This window comes from Hyperolius riggenbachi, chromosome 7 (genome assembly GCF_040937935.1).
Source record: "Hyperolius riggenbachi isolate aHypRig1 chromosome 7, aHypRig1.pri, whole genome shotgun sequence".
NCBI lineage: Eukaryota > Metazoa > Chordata > Amphibia > Anura > Hyperoliidae > Hyperolius > Hyperolius riggenbachi.
In genome coordinates, this window is record NC_090652.1 from 259284160 (window position 1) to 259302989 (window position 18830).

An 18830-nucleotide genomic window follows, 5' to 3' on the forward strand; every position below is an offset into this window, starting at 1 on the left:
ATGTGACAAAGTATTGCTTATTGTGGTAGGAGAAGATCAGCTTCGTGGGGAAGCCCCACTTATATTGGATCCCTATTGTTTGCAGCGCCTTGGTGAACGGTTGTAACTCCCTTCTTTGTTGCAGAGTGAACGGGGAGAGGTCGTTGTAGACATGGATGTGGGAAAAAGGATCAGGGAGCGATCCGGCTTTTCTGATTGCAAAGGTTAAGTCCTCCTTTACTTGGTAAAATAGGAACCTAGCGATTACATCTCTGGTGGTGGAGTCGGGAAGATGTGCTGGTTTGGGGAGGCGGTGTGCTCGATCGATAGTCAGTTCAATATCAGAAGTGTCAGGTAGCGTAGCTTTAACTAGAGACTTTAGGAAAGGTTTTAGCTCTTTGGCAGGGACCTGCTCAGGTATGCCCCTGAATTTCAAATTGTTCCGCCTGTTCCTATCCTCCATGTCTGCTGCTTTAAATTTGAGCCAGTCTATATCCGAGGAATGTGCTTCAGAAAGATCAACCATTTTGTTGTGTTCATTAGTGAGATTAGCAATTTGTATTTCTGATCTGTGCACTCTTTCCCCTAGGGATGACATCTCTAGTTGTAGATTTGTGGTTAAGGTAGATATATCTGCCATCAGGGAGGATTTAAATGTGATCAGGATGTCCCTGATGTATGTCTGCGAGGCAGGCTGGTCTGAAGCAGGGTAGGCCTCTATGGGGAGTTGGGCCTGCGTGGGTAGAGTATTTATAGCAGCAGAGGTGCCTACCGTGTTGCTGTCTGCCTGTTCGCTCTCTCTCCGAGGTCGGGACTTCGCCGGGCTCTGGAATGGCGATGCTGTGTCCGGGGACGAGAGAAGAGCCTCTACCGCTGGTTGCGAGGCGGAATCCGCCGAAGCTGCGCTGCGGGCTGTGTCTGGTACTGAGGTGCCGGCGCCATCTTGGCTGCGCCGCTCCGCCCGTGGGGCAAAGAAATCCGTAACTTTCTGCGGCCTCGGTGGGTGCTTTTTCCTCTTCTTTGAGGTGTCCAGTTCGAGGACCATCTCCTCTGGCTCTGGGGGGTTTGGTATACCCGGTTGGAACATGCTGGGTGTCGCTTTAGGCAGGCTTCGGCAGGAGCTCAACTAGAAGCCGTCCGTCTCTCTCTGCGTGCAGGCCACGCCCCCCCGCATGAAATAAAAGTTATATTTTATTAGGTTTCAGACAAGGTCTTTAATTGTGTTTGTAAGAAAAATCAGGTCTGTGTATTAGGCCACCAACAAGTCAGAACATGTGCAGAATAATTGTGATAGTACATTTTCACTTACTTTTTTGATCTTTTTTTCAGTTGCAAAGGTATTTTAAAGAGAAGATGATAAATTACCTCCCAGGATGAAACTCAGGAGCAAATGTTATTTCCATATGGCCCATGTGCGTTAAGTCTTAGTAGAGTGCATTACATGTAATTTATTGCATTACGCACTACTCATTGTGCGGTTACACTTTAAGCACGTTATTTTGCTTACCACAGGTTAGTGAATACACCCCATAGTATCTTGCCTTGTGCAGTTATCTATCCCTGTAGCAAGATGGGAGTTCCAGAATAGTCTCCAAGCAACTGTACTTTTAACAGAGTGCACAAACTACTTTTACCAAATGTAAAAGGAATAGCACTTTGGACACCCACCTACATTTATAGCAAATTAGTAATTAAGATAGAATAAAAAAAACATTTTCATGTTTCAATTCACACCCATTGGGTGAGATTTAGAAATAGGCACACTAGGCACAGGCCTAGAGGTGTCGAAGTGCTGAGAGGCATCTGTCACTGGTTTGTCAACCCGCGCTCACCATCTTAGAGATGCACGGACATCACTGCCCCAGGAGCACAGAGAGCTGGATGGTTGGTCTGTATGTGATTGACTCTACTGCCTGCTTATCCAGCTCTCTATGCTTGAGTGGTAGTGATAGGATGGTGAACATAGGCATGTCAGGCTCAGGCATGGGAAGATGGGGGAGGGGGGTGTCTTGGCTGGGCCAGTCAGGAAGCGGGGGCAGCCAGCATGCTGGTGGAGCGGTTTGTCTGGAGTAGAACCCCCATTCCTATCAGGATTTGCGGACTTGCGGTGGGTTCAGTAGAGGGTAGAGTTCGCGTCTGTGTGAATCCATCCCTGACACAATAGTTTTTCCACAAATAGCAATAAAGGTGCAGATACTATTGTTTAACATGGAAAACACAAAAGACCTCAGTGATTTATATTGTCATATTGCAACAGGATCTGGATAGGATGACTATATGGGCACATACATGGCAGATGAAATTCAATGTTGAAAAATGTAAAGTCATGCATTTTGGTCGTACCAATGGTCTGCATTGCCACAGGAAGTCATTATGGCAAACACTATACCTGCATTTAAAGGTGGCTTAGATGCTTTCCTTGCGTTGAAAGACATCCATGGCTACAATTACTAGGTAATGCCTAATGATGTTGATCCAGGGATTTTATCTGATTGTCATCTGGAGTCGGGAAGGAATTTTTTTCCCTTTTGGGGCTAATTGGACCATGCCTTGTAAGGGTTTTTCACCTTCCTCTGGATCAACAGGGATATGTGAGGGTGCAGGCTGGTGTTGTACTTTGTTCTCTGGTTGAACTCGATGGACGTATGTCTTTTTTCAACCAAAATAACTATGTAACTATGTATTTGCTCAGTCTAATTCATCTCTTCAAGAGTCTTTTATCTCATCAGTCCCTAAACAAAATCCTCACCCATGCTAAATGAAACTCGTACTAGGCCCTCCAACACCTCTGCTTTGGCTAGCGACCAGCATTGCGGATTGATTTGGCCTATTGTTGGGAGAGAGCATTGTCCTACCCACTAGGGCTTCCTTTAGCTGCCTATTCTGGTCTTTACTGGTATTGCAGTAGTACTGATCATCTCTATTTGTGCTTTAAAAAGTGGTAATCATTAACATAACATGCTCATACTTTTCTCACACTGTGAACATTTTTAGAAATCATCTTTTCATATCGGGCAGTTATTCTATTCTAGCTGGTGGTAAATGCTACGCTGCATGGGCAGGGGTGCACTTGCCATCTCTGATTGCCGTTTTCGCCTCCTCACCGTACACACGTGATATGACCAATCACAGTGGGGTGGATGGACACAGTGCTGTGGCCAATCAGAGTGGGGCGTTTTAATGGGCCAGTCCGTGTGTGCATCTGCATAAGACACTGTACTGTATACCTGAGGCAGCTGTGGCAGCTCCCTTGAAATGCATTGTCTTTTCCTGTGTCCATTAAAATGATTATCTTTAAACCTCCCACCTGGGGTAAGACCGTTTCATTACCCATGTGTACCCATAGCATACTACATTAGAGCACCTCCTCCCATTTTCTGTACCTGGGAGTGCCATTTTGGACATGCTCTAACACAGTCATCTAGCCATCACAATTTGGTCCTAGGGACAGATGTCATCATTTCTGTGTATACCAACGATTCCACATTTTCTGCAATCAAACTAGTCACACCCCATTCCGTAATAATGTTTCTGTTTATAGTTCTATATTGGAGACCTGAAGAAAATCTCTGGGCAAAAAGTGTAGAGTAAAATTCTGGTTTTGTAGTCCTTTTGCTTGCCTGATATCTCTTATGTTTTCCTTCCTGACATTGCTTAAAAAAATAAATATGACTACATTTGCACTTTTGTCATGAGAATGAATCTGTGTATTTATTCCTTTCTTTGTTAGGAAAAGTCCAGCAGAACTAGCAATTCTAAATGTCAGCCAACTAACATTTAAAAGCTATATAGCAGCTACTAGTTACTGCTTAGGACTATGGGAAGTGTGGTCATGTGTCCAAATGAGGAGTTGACAAAAGAGGGAGCACTCTCCGAGTAAATATATTGCAATGGGGCTGCAGTGAAGAAGAAGAGGGTTATTTTAAGCTACAACTGGCAACTATTTTTTAAACTGAAATCTGGATTGCCTTTTCATATGCTGTTGATTTCTTCAGTATATTTCTTTTCAGCAGACAAAATGGACAAAATTGCCACAATCATTGTGGTATTTTCGCTCTACAATTATTGTGGTATTTTAGCTCTAAAAAGCTTTTTTGCTTCTTTTTTGTTACTTTACCTTTTAATGTGCTTTAAGTAAGGTCTCTAAAATACTAACATTAAAGATGACAAATGTGACCCAGAATGCCTCTAATTTTTCCTTTATTTACAGCGGTCGGAAATGCCACCGAAAAAAATTATCCCGAAATGAACCTCGGGGCTGCAGCAGATTTTACAAACATCTTCTATTAAACCTCTCCAGTGTATGAAATGTGCAACAAGTTCATGGAAAAGCTTATTATTTTGTTTGTAGGAAACTATGAAAAAAATAGTTGACTTTTTTCCTTTTATATTTAATCAACGTAACCAAAAAAAAAAAAAAAAAAAAATCCCACAAAAATCTTTGTGAATTTTTGCTCCAAGTTTGCTTCAAAGACAATATATTACTCTGTTCATACAAACCATTTTGGCTAACAGGTAATGTTTTCATTTCACAATGTATATTTCTGGAGCAAACAGCCCTCTACAATCACAATTACTACTTTCATCAAAAAGATTTAACTAGAATTTAAGATTTCACTTATTTTACACAGACATTCTGTTTTCATTGCAAAGGATGTCGTTTACAGGATTATCCTCACTGTACATAACATAATTCACTTATAATCGTGAGGAAAAGGTTTAAAATCTCATCTCCAAGAAAAATGTTTATTTTAATTGTAATCAGTGTGTGGAAAAGGTTTAGAGGATCCTCATTTTTATTGATGTCTTTGCCCCATCTGGAAGAATTTCTTTTATGTCTGTTCTGATAGGAAGAGGCTAAATCCATCCAGCTGGTCAGTGGCAGCAGCAAATGGGAGATTAAGAACTTCTGTAAAAAATTTTTCCTGTCCTTTGGCAGAGGCAGACATAGGCCGTGCAGCTGCACAGGGGCTCCATGCCCTCTAGGGCTCATACAGCTGCAGCACAGTTAGGGAATGATTATTCTGTAGGCTCTTATTTATGCATTTCTCTCTGAATCCTGTGAGGAACAGTGATATTTGCTTGTGGCCCAGTTATACACAAGCATACAATGTGTGCTACACTAACACAGTGCCTACAGAATGTAACCTAGTTTTATGTACTTTTATGTTATCAACATTATTTGGATCCAACTGTAATCTGATATGATTATGGTCTCTCACATGGGGCCCTTTTATTCATTCTCCACTGGGGCCCACTGTTGGATTTGTCCGCCACTGTCCTTAGGACCACCAGGGATTGCATCACAGCCATGAAAAACCATGGCTGATCTAGCAACAGGAAGTTAGGGAAATTCTCTCCTATGTTGTCAGAACAAAACAACTTGACTTCAGTTATAACACGTCCTCATGTTATCTAGATCCAAAAGGAAATGCTTTAGCTGGAACTGGGCAGAATTGTCCATGACCTACACTCACCTCCTCTGGAACAGTGTGAGCAATGATTTGATTTGATAGCATGTCCTTTTCTGAATGGGCTTTTGTGAATGGGCATATGAATGGGCTATTGACCGGAAGAGATCGACACTGAGGTGCTCTTTGAAAGAATAGTACATTACACTGTACAGTATATGGCACTATAAGAAGCCAGCGTTTCAGGGCCACCACAGAGTACAGACCCTTTACCAAGACTGACAGTTGTGGATTAACCACTTAAGGACCACGGGCTTAACCACTTAAGGACTGCAGTCTTAAAACCCCTTAAGGACCAGACACTTTTTTTCCATTCAGACCACTGCAGGTTTAACGGTTTATTGCTCGGTCATACAACCTACTATCTAAATGAATTTGACCTCCTTTTCTTGTCACTAATACAGTTTTATTTTGGTGCTATTTGACTGCTACTGTGATTTTTAGTTTGTATTATATTCATAAAAAAAACATGAATTTTGTAAAAAAAAAATGATTTTTTTTTTTACTTTCTGTGTTGACATTTTTCAAATAAAGTTAAATTTCTATATACATTTTTGTCTAAATTTATTGTGCTACATGTTTTGATCAATAAATAGACACTAATCTGGATGTTTTTTTTGTTTGGGTAAAAGTTATCGCATTTACAAACTATGGTGCAAAAAGTGAATTTCCCCAGTTTGAAGCATCTCTGACTTTTCTAAGCACCTGTCATGTTTCATGAGGTGCTATAATTCCAGGATAGTAAAAATACCCCCATGCTGGGTGGGAGAAATATCTCTGTAAATGACAATTTTTTTATTTTTTTACACACAATTGTCCATTTACAGAGATATTTCTCTCACCCAGCATGGGTATGTGTAAAAATACACCCCAAAACACATTATACTATTTCTCCTGAGTACGGCGATACCACTTGTGTGACACTTTTTTGCAGTCTAGGTGCGCTAAGGAGCCCAAAGTCCTATGAGTACCTTTAGGATTTCACAGGTCATTTTGAGGCATTTGATTTCCAGACTACTCCTCACGATTTAGGGCCCCTAAAATTCCAGGACAGTATAGGAACCCCACAAGTGACTCCATTTTAGAAAGATGAAAAAGGGATTGTGCGTGGGCACACCATTAGTTCAAAAAGGTTGGGTGCTTGGTATTATGGCATAGGCTTTGCCAATACAGCTTCAGAAGTCATCAAGTATACCAGCACACCAAATTCCATGAAGAAAAAAAATGTTCTTTTATTGAGCCATTATATCCACAAGAATACTGACAATTGTTTCGGGGGCCTCACGGGGTCCCCCTTCATCAAGGCCTGTGGTTACCACACGGAATTTGGTGTGCTGGTATACTTGATGACATTTTAGAAAGGTGACACCCCAAGGTATTCTATTAGGAGTATGGTGAGTTCATAGAAGATTTTATTTTTTTTGTCACAAGTTAGCAGAAATTGATTTTTATTGTTTTTTTTTTTCACAAAGTGTCATTTTCCACTAACTTGTGACAAAAAATAAAATCTTCTATGAACTTATCATACACCTAACGGAATACTTTGGGGTGCCTTATTTCTAAAATGGGGCCACTTTTGGGGTTCCTATACTGCCCTGGCATTTTAGGGGCCCAAAACCGCGAGGAGTAGTCTGGAATCCAAATGCCTCAAAATGACTGTTCAGGGGTATACGCATCTGCAAATTTTGATGACAGGTGGTCTATGAGGGGCCGAAATTTGTGGAGCCGGTAAACCGGTAACCATAAGCAGGGTGGCCTCTTAGGTGACAGGTTGTATTGGCACTGAAGTGCAGGAAGCGCAGGATGTTCTCAAATCGTGACCTGGACATGTCAGCAGAGAACATAGGAATGTGATGTATTGGGTGCGTAGACCAATAAGACCGCAATACATTATTTTTGACTAGACCCATGTTAAGGATAAGGCCCAAAAAAATGTTACGTTTGGAAACTTGGAGTGGTTTTACCTGGGCATGGTAGCTTCTCGGATTGGCGGTTGCGTATTGTGTGGCATAACGGTTGGTCTCAGTCACAATTAAGTTGTAGAGATCCACGGTGCAGAACAGATTAAAAAAGTCTAGGGCCAATCCTAGATTATCTGTCTCCACCTGGACTCCAGACTGGGCGGTGAAAGAGGGCAGTACGGGTGCGGCGGAACCAGTTGATTGCCAATTGGGATTTGCCAGCATCTCTGGGAGACTATGGGTAGTATGGGCCCGTTTTGCTGGTGGCTGTGACTTGGGTCTTAATGCACGTGCCACCGAACCAGTTTCTACTACCATGCTGTTGCTCTCCACTTCACCAGGGTCTATGGTAGTACTGGTGCTAGGTCCAGGAGATGCTACGCTGCTGCAGCATGCCTCACCAACTCGGATCAGCGCTAGCACCACTCTGCTGCCCTTGAGTCTGATCCTGCGGTCCAGTGACATGGGGTGGGGTACGCCTGGCTCTAGCCGGGACCTCAACCTCGTCATTGCTATCGGTCAGAGAGCCACTGCTGTTCACCGTTTCGTATTCTGACCCGGATGATTCGTCGGAACAATCATTGGTGACTTGAATGGACATCTGGTAGATTATGTAAATATACATCGTTTTTTATTCTATTGAGTGGGCGGACCTCTTGGATAATATTACTGGCTATTGTACGTGTACAGCTTCTCACATCGCTACATGGTGTACAACTCTTAAGGCCGCCATACACTGAGCGATTACCACCAGATCGACCAACAGACAGTTCCCTCTCTGATTGAATCTGATCAGAGAGCAATCTATTGGCAATGGCTGCTTATACACTGCACACCGATTTTGAATCTACTTTAACATGAAATCGATTCACAATCACAACCTGTGGCGCTGCCACTGCCATCTGCTCCATGTGTTCTCTCCCAGCCAGCAGCAATATTACCTGTCTGCCGGCTGGTCTTCTTCTCCATCTCCTCTTTACTTCCAGTTCTGTCCTGTGACAAGCGGAAGTACAAACAGTAGAGGGCGATCTACTGCTACAAGTTCCCCTTCTCACAGAATGGGACAGGAAGATAAGAGGAGATGCAGAAGAAGACCTGCCGGAGAAAGGGACAGCACAAACCCAGGAACTCGCGCCTGTTAGACCGGTAACATTATTGCTGTGTCGACCATAGCCAAATTCATCCAGAAAATATACATTTCTAGTAAGATAACAAAGGGAAACCTAAAAGACGTAACACCTCTAGATAGTTTAACATAAGACAATCTTATTCTGTACTTCTGTTATATTGCCAGGTTAATTTAATACATTGGTACTAGAGATGAGCGTAATGGAGTAATTACGATTTCGCGAAATTTCGCGTAATTAGTGTAATTACGTTTATGGCCGTAAGTACATAATCGTAATGAAGAAGGATTTCGCGAAATTTCGCGTAAGCGTAATTTTCGCGTAATTTTCGCATTGCAACGGGTATTACGAAATTAATGCGTATGGTCATGCTCCCGAAGCGGAAAAGTTGACGCATGTATCAATGTTAGGTAGCCGCCGACTTTAAGGGTTAATAGCTAAGCCCCCTTAAATGCTAAGAGCCTCAAATTTGGAGAATATATTAAGGAGATCAGGAGGAATAAGAGGAAAAAATTTATTTTCAAAAAGACCTTATAGTTTTTGAGAAAATCGATGTTAAAGTTTCAAAGGAAAAATGTAAACATTTAAAAACCCGCCGACTTTAACGGTTAATAGCAAAGCCTGCTTAAAGTTTAGGAACACCAAATTCCCAGGGTATATTAAGGGGATCAGTGGGAATAAGAGGAAATTTTTTTTTTTCAAAAAGACCTTATAGTTTTTGAGGAAATCGATTTTTAAGTTTCAAGGGCGAAAATGTCTTTTAAATGCAGAAAATGTCAGTTTTTTTTGCACAGGTAACAATAGTGTATTATTTTCATAGATTCCCCCAAGTGGGAAGAGTTTTACTTACTTCGTTCTGAGTGTGGGAAATATAAAAAAAAAACGACGTGGGGTCCCCCCTCCCAGACCTCTTTAACCCCTTGTCCCCCATGCAGGCTGGGATAGCCAGAATGCGGAGCACCGGCCGCGTGGGGCTCCGCACCCTGACTATACCAGCCCGCATGGTCCATGGATTAGGGGTCTCGGAAGGGGAGGGGCAGCCAAGCTTTCCCCTCCCCCTCCGAGCCCTTGTCCAATCCAAGGACAAGGGGCTCTTCTCCACCTCGGGCGGTGGAGGTGGAGGCCGCGATTTCCTGGGGGGGAGGTTCATGGTGGAATCTGGGAGTCCCCTTTAAAAAGGGGTCCCCCAGATGCCCACCCCCCCTCCCAGGAGAAATGAGTATAGAGGTACTTGTACCCCTTACCCATTTCCTTTAAGAGTTAAAAGTAAATAAACACACAAACACTTAGAAAAAGTATTTTAATTGAACAAAAAACATAACCACGAAAAAAGTCCTTTAATATTCTTAATTAACCATTAATACTTACCTGTCCCTTTAAATAAATGATCCCTCGAAATAGCCTCGGAAATGTTCTATCAGTTACGGAATGTGTGCAGCGCAGACGCGTATGCGGCGGCAGCGAGTGACGTCGGGTGCAGCGTAGTTACAATGTAACAAAGTTGTTACATTGTAATAACTTTGTTACATTGTAACTGATAGAACATTTCCGAGGCTATTTCGAGGGATCATTTATTTAAAGGGACAGGTAAGTATTAATGGTTAATTAAGAATATTAAAGGACTTTTTTCGTGGTTATGTTTTTTGTTCAATTAAAATACTTTTTCTAAGTGTTTGTGTGTTTATTTACTTTTAACTCTTAAAGGAAATGGGTAAGGGGTACAAGTACCTCTATACTCATTTCTCCTGGGAGGGGGGGTGGGCATCTGGGGGACCCCTTTTTAAAGGGGACTCCCAGATTCCACCATGAACCTCCCCCCCAGGAAATCGCGGCCTCCACCTCCACCGCCCATCGGAGGTGGAGAAGAGCCCCTTGTCCTTGGATTGGACAAGGGCTCGGAGGGGGAGGGGAAAGCTTGGCTGCCCCTCCCCTTCCGAGACCCCCCAATCCATGGACCATGCGGGCTGGTATAGTCAGGGTGCGGAGCCCCACGCGGCCGGTGCTCCGCATTCTGGCTATCCCAGCCTGCATGGGGGACAAGGGGTTAAAGAGGTCTGGGAGGGGGGACCCCACGTCGTTTTTTTTTTATATTTCCCACACTCAGAACGAAGTAAGTAAAACTCTTCCCACTTGGGGGAATCTATGAAAATAATACACTATTGTTACCTGTGCAAAAAAAACTGACATTTTCTGCATTTAAAAGACATTTTCGCCCTTGAAACTTAAAAATCGATTTTCTCAAAAACTATAAGGTCTTTTTGAAAAAAAAAATTTTCCTCTTATTCCCACTGATCCCCTTAATATACCCTGGGAATTTGGTGTTCCTAAACTTTAAGCAGGCTTTGCTATTAACCGTTAAAGTCGGCGGGTTTTTAAATGTTTACATTTTTCCTTTGAAACTTTAACATCGATTTTCTCAAAAACTATAAGGTCTTTTTGAAAAAATTTTTTTTCCTCTTATTCCTCCTGATCTCCTTAATATATTCTCCAAATTTGAGGCTCTTAGCATTTAAGGGGGCTTAGCTATTAACCCTTAAAGTCGGCGGCTTTTTTATATTATACGGAGCGTTACGGTTTAATGCGAAATTACGGTAGCGTTTAATGCGAAATTACGGCATGAACGAAACGCGAAATTACGTGTTGAAAATTACGCTTACGGTATTTTCAATTACGATTTTAATGGCAATTACGCTACTGTAATTTCGCATCGTAATCGCAAATTTCGCATGCGTAATTTTAGTAATGCGAAATTACGAAAATTTCAGCTCAACTCTAATTGGTACAATGAAAATAGGAAGTTTTTTCAATTTGCTACCAAGGTATCTCAGATGGTATGCTTTGCTTGCATTTAAATGATAGGACATAACACCTAATGTAGAGAGCAGGCACTGATAAATTATTTCACAGGTTAAGTTGTGGTGAGCTTCACTACTGACCTCTGTCAAAGGGCTTGAGTCATCAAGCTGCGCTGCTAACGGCCACTCCAATCACCCCGCCTTGAGCCCTTTTGGGTCCATTGACTTTCTAGGACATGATCCTGGCACTTTGATTGGTCCAATAGGCTGCCCGTCACTTGACAGGCAGCCTATTGGGCCAATCTATGTATGGGGATCACATCCTAAAAAGCCACTGGACTCACCGGGGCTCAGGGCGGGATGAGTGGAGTGGCCGTTAGTTACAAGCAGTGCATGTAAGATACCAGCGCATGCTACGTTGCACTACCATAGCATAGCGCGCGCTGAGCCTGCGCTCCTCTGAAGTGCAGCTTAATGAATCAAGCCCAAAATGATCTATTAACTCTTAAAAACACTATTTGAATTAGAGAGTGGCAGCTCAAATTTTCACATGATCTCTCTGGCAGTGTTGGTGCTCAAATTCACGATACTAAGTTTGGAAACTCAGATTATCCTAAGCACCACACTTTAGCACCCGAGCTAGTGGACGGGGTCACAGGGAGTGCAATAGATTATTTTGAGGCACTTTGGGAGGAAAGCAAATAACTGTGCCTATATGCTTTGGCACACTAATGCAATAACGTATAAGAGTACTTATGCTTGAAGTGTAATTCCACTTTCCTTAACCAAAAGAAGTCTAAATCTATGTACCGTAATTCATGTATTTTATTAAGCTGTATTACATAGAGGGCAGTAGTGGTTGGCACTCTTGCCTTGCAGTGCTGGGTCCCCGTTTAAATCCCAGTATGTTCTCCCCATGTCTGTGTCTGTTTCCTCTGGGCATCCCTGTTTCCTCCCACACCCCAAAAACATACAAATAAGCTAATTGGCTTCCTCCTAAATTGGCCCTAGAGTATGATACATACACTACACTATACATACATAGACATATGCCTATTGTAGGGATTATATTGTGAGCCCCTCTGAGGGACAGTTAACCTCCTTAGCGGTAATCACAAGTTCAGCTCGGGGTGGAAAAAACATGCCAGGAGCGGTATTCTTTATTTGGACATGACAAGTGTAAAAAAAACAACAGGATCAACTGACGCGTGTCGGGCCTACAATCTGCCCTTAGTCGTAGTGAACTATGACTAAGGGCAGATTGAAGCCCCGACACGCGTCAGTTGTGGTTTTTTTTTACACTTGTGACTTGTCATGTGGAGTTTCTAAATAAAGAATACCAACGCTTTGTTCAACCACTGCCTGGCTTTCGGATCCTTTTCCTTACACATGTGGATTGGCGTGGCTTACCAGATCCTGCACCCATTGGTATGATTTAATAGGGGGTTGAGCGTTATTGAACTCTTTCTTCACTAGTTAACAGATATATTTAATGGAAATCAGTTAGGGGTTGTTGCCCTAAATCCCAGTAAAACTGCGGTGTTACAACATCGCACATCAATTTTACTAGTATTTAGACATTGCATAAAAGATGCATTTGTTGATTCTGTATCTTGCATCACACACTTTTGTTGTAACACACTTTTACTAGCAAAGCAAGTGAAAATAATAATAACACATTGAATTATTGTTAAGAAATGCATATAGCACTTTTTAACCATATCTAAAGTTACCTGAACTGACACGTGACATGATGAGATAAACATGTGTATGTATAGTGCCAAGCATACAAACAACTAGCATGTGTTCCTTTCTTTCTTTTCTGTAACTGAAAGGGCTAAGAATTAAAAGAATTAAGGTATGCAAATTACTGTTTCCTGTAGTCCAACCTAGTTGACCGTAGCATAACTCGTTTCTCCCTAATAAGACAAGAATACAAGACAAGAATTAGATTGTAAGCTTGCAAGGGCAGGGCTCTCTCCCCCTTTTGTGTCTTGGAAATCATTATACATGTTATTCATCGTGTTACTTTTATCACTGTCATTACCAATGTATTTTATCACTAATTATATATCTTTTATATTGGTGTACACCATTGTATGTATTATTACGTACCCCATGTTTGTTTCTTACTTTGTACAGTGCCACGGAATATTTTGGTGCTTTATAAATCAATAATAATAATAATATGTAAGAGTAGGCGGACAAATACAATTGTTTATCTCATCAGTTTTATTTTTAGCTCAGGTTTGGTTCAACAATATGTAACACTTAAAAAAGTTAAGATTTGTTTTGTAGTGTTGAAAGAACAAGGGCACTTACATCATTTTTTATAAGATTGATGTATTGGAATTAGAGTTGAGAGCTAACAGCATTCTTAATACAGTCAAACATGTCCCGTGATACAAACTAAAAAAAAAAACACAATTTGAACTGCCACAGATTGTTCCACAAATGAGAATCTGAAAATATGACAGTACTGCACTCAGTGATAGGATACATAATACATAGCTTTGCTTCTGAGTCCATTGAGCACAGAGTCATTAAGTCATCAAAGCATCAACTGATATGTAAAAAACAAAAAAACTCCTCCAAATAAACAGTTTTCAAAAGAAACAACATTTTTGGAGAAATGGACAAGAACATTATCTTTATACTGATGTAGAGTCATCTGAAGTTCCAGTTCTTTAATAACCCAAAAAGAAAGATAAAAAAGTAAATGTCAAACATTGTTTTTACAACTTCTGTAATAAAGTTTCTCTTACACAACACCTAGAAAAATCCCTAACTATCAGAAAAACTCAACATCGAAGACGCTTTTTGCTTTGCATGTCATTCCAAATTCTGTGCATCTCCTCGTGGCCAATCTGATGGACGGTAATTGCTCTACGGTAGCGGCATAAACTGTAAGCCATTTTCCAGTGATTAAAGCCACTGTTTTGAAATGGGTGGATTCCAATTTTTCGTAAGCAAAGTCCCACATAGACATCCTCAAGATGCAAAAGTCTTGTATGTAGGGACGTTTTATAAATTAGCTCTGCTACATCAGCAGAAAAGATGTAACCAGTTCCTGAACAGAATGGTGGGTAATTGCTGTCTGGGTACAAGTCTCTCGGCATGTACCATTTACTGCGGACATCTCTTATTGGTCCTCCATTGATGACATAGCCAGTGAAATACCTTCTCCTTGGCTTGGTGGTTGGTTTCAGTAGTTTATAAATGAGATTGTCCATATTTACAAAAATATCACTGTCCGTTTTCATGACATATTTAGCCTTGGAGCAGAAAGAAGCCACCCATTTCATGCCCATCATAGTTTTTAGGGTGAGATTATGGTATGAGTCAATGAAGTCTTCCACAACAATATCATGAAATTTCTGACTTTCTTGCTCCACCATCTGGTTTAATTTTGGGTCTGTGTTTTTGCCCAGGAGGAAAAGTGTTACAATTTGAATGTCTTTGAAGTTGTTTTCGTTACCCCAAGTTTCTCTAATTGCTCTTCTGGCATCAAATTCCTTATGGGTTGTAGTTATCAGAATTACCAAAAAAGGGCTTCCATTGTTTGCACATTTCTCAGGCTCATTGATGATAAAGTCATAGTTGTGGGGGTTGATAGATCGAGTTCTAATATTGGCAAAGGAAATGTTTTTTTGAGATACCGCAATGTCTTTCTTAACGTTCTCCATTTTGTTGATCTTGTAGCCAGTGTAGTTAGATGTTGGGCGGTGGATGCTAAGGTACCAAAGTGCGCTGGCCCAGCAGATGACTGTCAAGATGTACAAACAAGACACCTTTGATGGCATTGTTTTGGCAATGATCTAGTTTTGCATGAAAGGTCTTCTCATGACTTAACCACCTTCTTGTTTGCCAGAGCAAACATACTAACTTAGTCACAAGGAACATGGATATTCAAGGATACATCACTCCTGCTTTCTAAGTCTTGTTTGCAGCTCCAGCGACCCCAATGTCAGGAACAGTCATTCATCCTAAGGAAGACATAAAAGCAGAAGATACTAAGTATTTTTTTTAATTAAATTTCGATACCTATTAAGGTCATCAGTGCTTTACATTTCAACATTTTGAAATACTAGTATCACAGCTCTGTTCCCTAGTAGCTAATCATTAGACTAGAATCATCATAAAAATAGGGGGTCCAGTGAAGAAATCTTTATGTCCCACTCTGGCTACCAAAGTTATCTCCTACATTCATTCCAGAATGTGCACTGTTTTTATTGTTTTTTTTTATGACAATCCTAATTATGACTTTTTTCTTGGACTTAATTAGTGGATGTAGCATAGTCATGTGGAAGTGAGTTATAACTCAAAGAGAGTGCCCCAAGTAGTTATGTAACTGCTAATTGCAATGAGCAGGGGTCCCCCAGAAGTGCTATGGTAGGCAATAAGGGCTTTGAGTAAAATATCTTAATTTCAAAAAGCATTCTAAAGGGGGTTTTAACATCAAAAATAACAAATTGTACAAAAATAGTTAGTGTCCCAAAAATAACCCCCCCCCCCTTTTTTTTTTTTTTAGAAAAAGGACCCTATATGTCTCTCATATGTTTTTTCATCTGATCTGGGCGCCTTTGTCTAACTGCAGAAACTGTGTAGTGTCAGCAGAATTGTGAGAAGTGTGTGTGTGTGTGTTTTCTTTAGCTACAGTAACACGCTAATCTCAGCATGCAAATAACAGAACACTTTCTATTTCAGATAAGATAAGAACACTATGACAACAAGGTAATTGAATTCCTTCTCCCTTTTAAGTTCACCTTCACACTGGGAATTGCAAATTGGGATTGCAATCACTAGGCAATCGCAATTTTGCATTGTGGTGTTCACCAATTTTTGGGGGATTGCATTTTACAGTTTTCATTCCAGTGAAAATGCTACATGTAGCACGTTTGCGATCATTAGAAATCGCAGAAGTGCCACAATCGCTGCAGTAAGAGTAATGCCATAGGAATACTCATGCAGCAGCGATTTTCTGATTGTTGGTGATCAGCAAAGTGGTAATAGCTAGCAAAAAGCGCCCTAATGTGAAGAAGGCCTAACAGTTGCGTGATGTAAGCCTGTTGTCTAGGTAATGTTTGCTGTGGGAGGGACAGTAAGCTGTGGCACGAGGGAAGGCAAAAACACTGAGCTGGGTCAGAAAAAAAACAAGGAAAAGAGCAGACGTGAGGTCACTCTTAGCATCAAAGAGAAACAGTAAAGATGGAAAACAGACAAAATATTCTTTTCCTTTTTTATACCACATTTCTCCTCAATCTGACAGTGAACACGAAAAACAGCAAGATAGGTAAACTAGATAAATCATTTCTTATTGCATTATTTTTTTTCTCAGTTAATATGGAGTTTCATCCCACTTGAAATAATTTGATCTGCCAGGTTCACTGAGAATCTAGTGCAGTGAGCTGGGGCTGCTTGTCGGCAGCATTGCTGTCAGCCTGGAGACTTGCTGCTTCAGAGAGGATCAATGAGATGCTAATATTCCAAACTAATGCATTTTTTTAATTACATGCAGGCTAAAAAGGGATCAATCCAAATTGGCAGCAACCGCATTTGATTGGCCCAATTCCAAATGGCATACAAATCCTCTATTCACCTCAGCTCAGGGAATGGGACAGTTGACATCACTGAAAAAGCACCTGTACAGCACAGGCAAGTCTAAAGCCTGAATCTGTCCATGGGCTGATCCTGAAACACATGGATTGATGTAGTCAAATGTAAAACCTGAAACTAAGAGAGATGTTGTGCCAAAACCCGAGGCAAGCAGCTCTTGCATAGAAACCTGCTAATGGGTTGATGCACAAACCAGTGGCGAAATTTGCATGTGCTAGAAGAGCACAGCAATTTTGCTAGTACGCAATTATGTAGTGTGCGTTGCCAATAAGCGCAACCTGTGTTACCTGCATAAAGAGTGTATTGCTGTGATATTGTGGGCTAACAAAAGTGGCATAATGTGCGTTATTGTAACAAGTGTTACCCAGGTTTATCTCATTGCGCAACATACAATCCTGTTTTCTGAAGCACTTAAACAGTGAAGAAACAGTGAGAGACGGTTTGAGATAAAGTTTTACTGCAGGAAAGGGTCATTATATCTGGTTTGCTTTTTAGCTTAAAACTTAACACAGAGGTGGAGGTGCCCAATGCATAAAAAATAGGCTAATAAGCTATTCATCTTATAAACAGAGAAGTAATCTTACCTGTGAAAAAGACCTTTTTCAATAAACTAGTCTAAATTCTTCAAGAGAGGTAAGACTACCTCTCTGTTTATAAGATTAACAGCTTATTGGTAACAGTAAAAAAGGGCGCAGGAGGCTAGTGGACAAATCGGGCGCCGCCATTCACTCCCATAATAAATATCGTTTAATGGGCGCCCGATAGGAAAAAAGGGCGCCGGAGAAAAATAACGTTTTAAAAGCGGCGCCCGGAGACTTAATGTTTTATTACTGCTTCTCATGATTACACATTATTTAATGATTTATACATTTTTTAATATTATTTTTAAACGAAAAACAGTACAATATTTTTTCAAACATTATTTTTAAACGAAAAACAGTACAATTTTGTTTTTTACATTATTTTTAAACGAAAAAAACGCACAATATGTTTTTGAAACTTTATTAATGCTTATCACAGGGGGGTCTTAGGTTTAGGCACCAACAGGGGGGTCTTAGGTTTAGGCACCAACAGGGGGGTCTTAGGTTTAGGCACCACCAGGGGGGTCTTAGGTTTAGGCACCAACAGGGGGTCTTAGGTTTAGGCACCAACAGGGGGGTCTTAGGTTTAGGCACCAACAGGGGGTCTTAGGTTTAGGCACCAACAGGGGGGTCTTAGGTTTAGGCACCAACAGGGGGGTCTTAGGTTTAGGCACTAACAGGGGGGTCTAGGGGTTAGGGGTAGGTACAGGGAGGGTTACTTAGGCACCAACAGGGGGGGTCTTAGGTTTAGGCATCAACAGGGGGGTCTAGGGGTTAGGGGTAGGTACAGGGAGGGTTACTTAGTAAATTTTTTTTAAACGTTATTATACGTTTCACTATTTAAACAAAAGATTAACGTTTTTACAATTGCCGATTTAATGCACATTATTTAATGATTTATAACTTTATAAAACATTAATTTTAAACGAAATACAGTACAATACATTTTTAAACGTTATCCATGCTTATCGTTTAAAACCCAGCGCCCTTTTTTCCCAGCGACCCTTTTTAACGTACGCCAGCTTATTACCCTATTTTTTATGCATTGGACGCCTCCATCCATGTTTTAAGTATCTTGTCATACCTCTTTAGAGGTGTTAGTTTCTTAGTTGTCCTAAAGAACATTTGGAGTGCGACTGACAAGTTCCTGTCGCAGACCTGGAAAACCGAGCGGGGATGGTTAATTTCCCACCTGCTCTGACGGTGGTTGCAGGGATTTGTAACCCACCTTTGTGAATATATACACCCTTAGCAATTTGTTTTTCTGAATCGTACAAAATTCTGCACCATTAGGCTCCTG

General features: G+C 41.1%; 1 protein-coding gene across 1 annotated transcript; it reads right to left on the bottom strand.

Moving 5' to 3' along the window:
- Window positions 1–13547: 13547 nt before the first annotated feature.
- LOC137524991 (beta-1,3-galactosyltransferase 1-like) lies at window positions 13548–15136 on the bottom strand. Its single transcript, XM_068245596.1, has one exon. The coding sequence runs from the start codon at window positions 15134–15136 to the stop codon at window positions 14135–14137; it is 1002 nt and encodes a 333-aa protein (XP_068101697.1). The 3' UTR covers window positions 13548–14134.
- Between the last annotated feature and the right edge of the window lie 3694 nt (window positions 15137–18830).

Excerpts from the sequence above, each read along its gene's own strand:
- LOC137524991 (XM_068245596.1), bottom strand. The coding sequence starts at position 15,136 with ATGCCATCAAAGGTGTCTTGTTTGTACATCTTGACAGTCATCTGCTGG.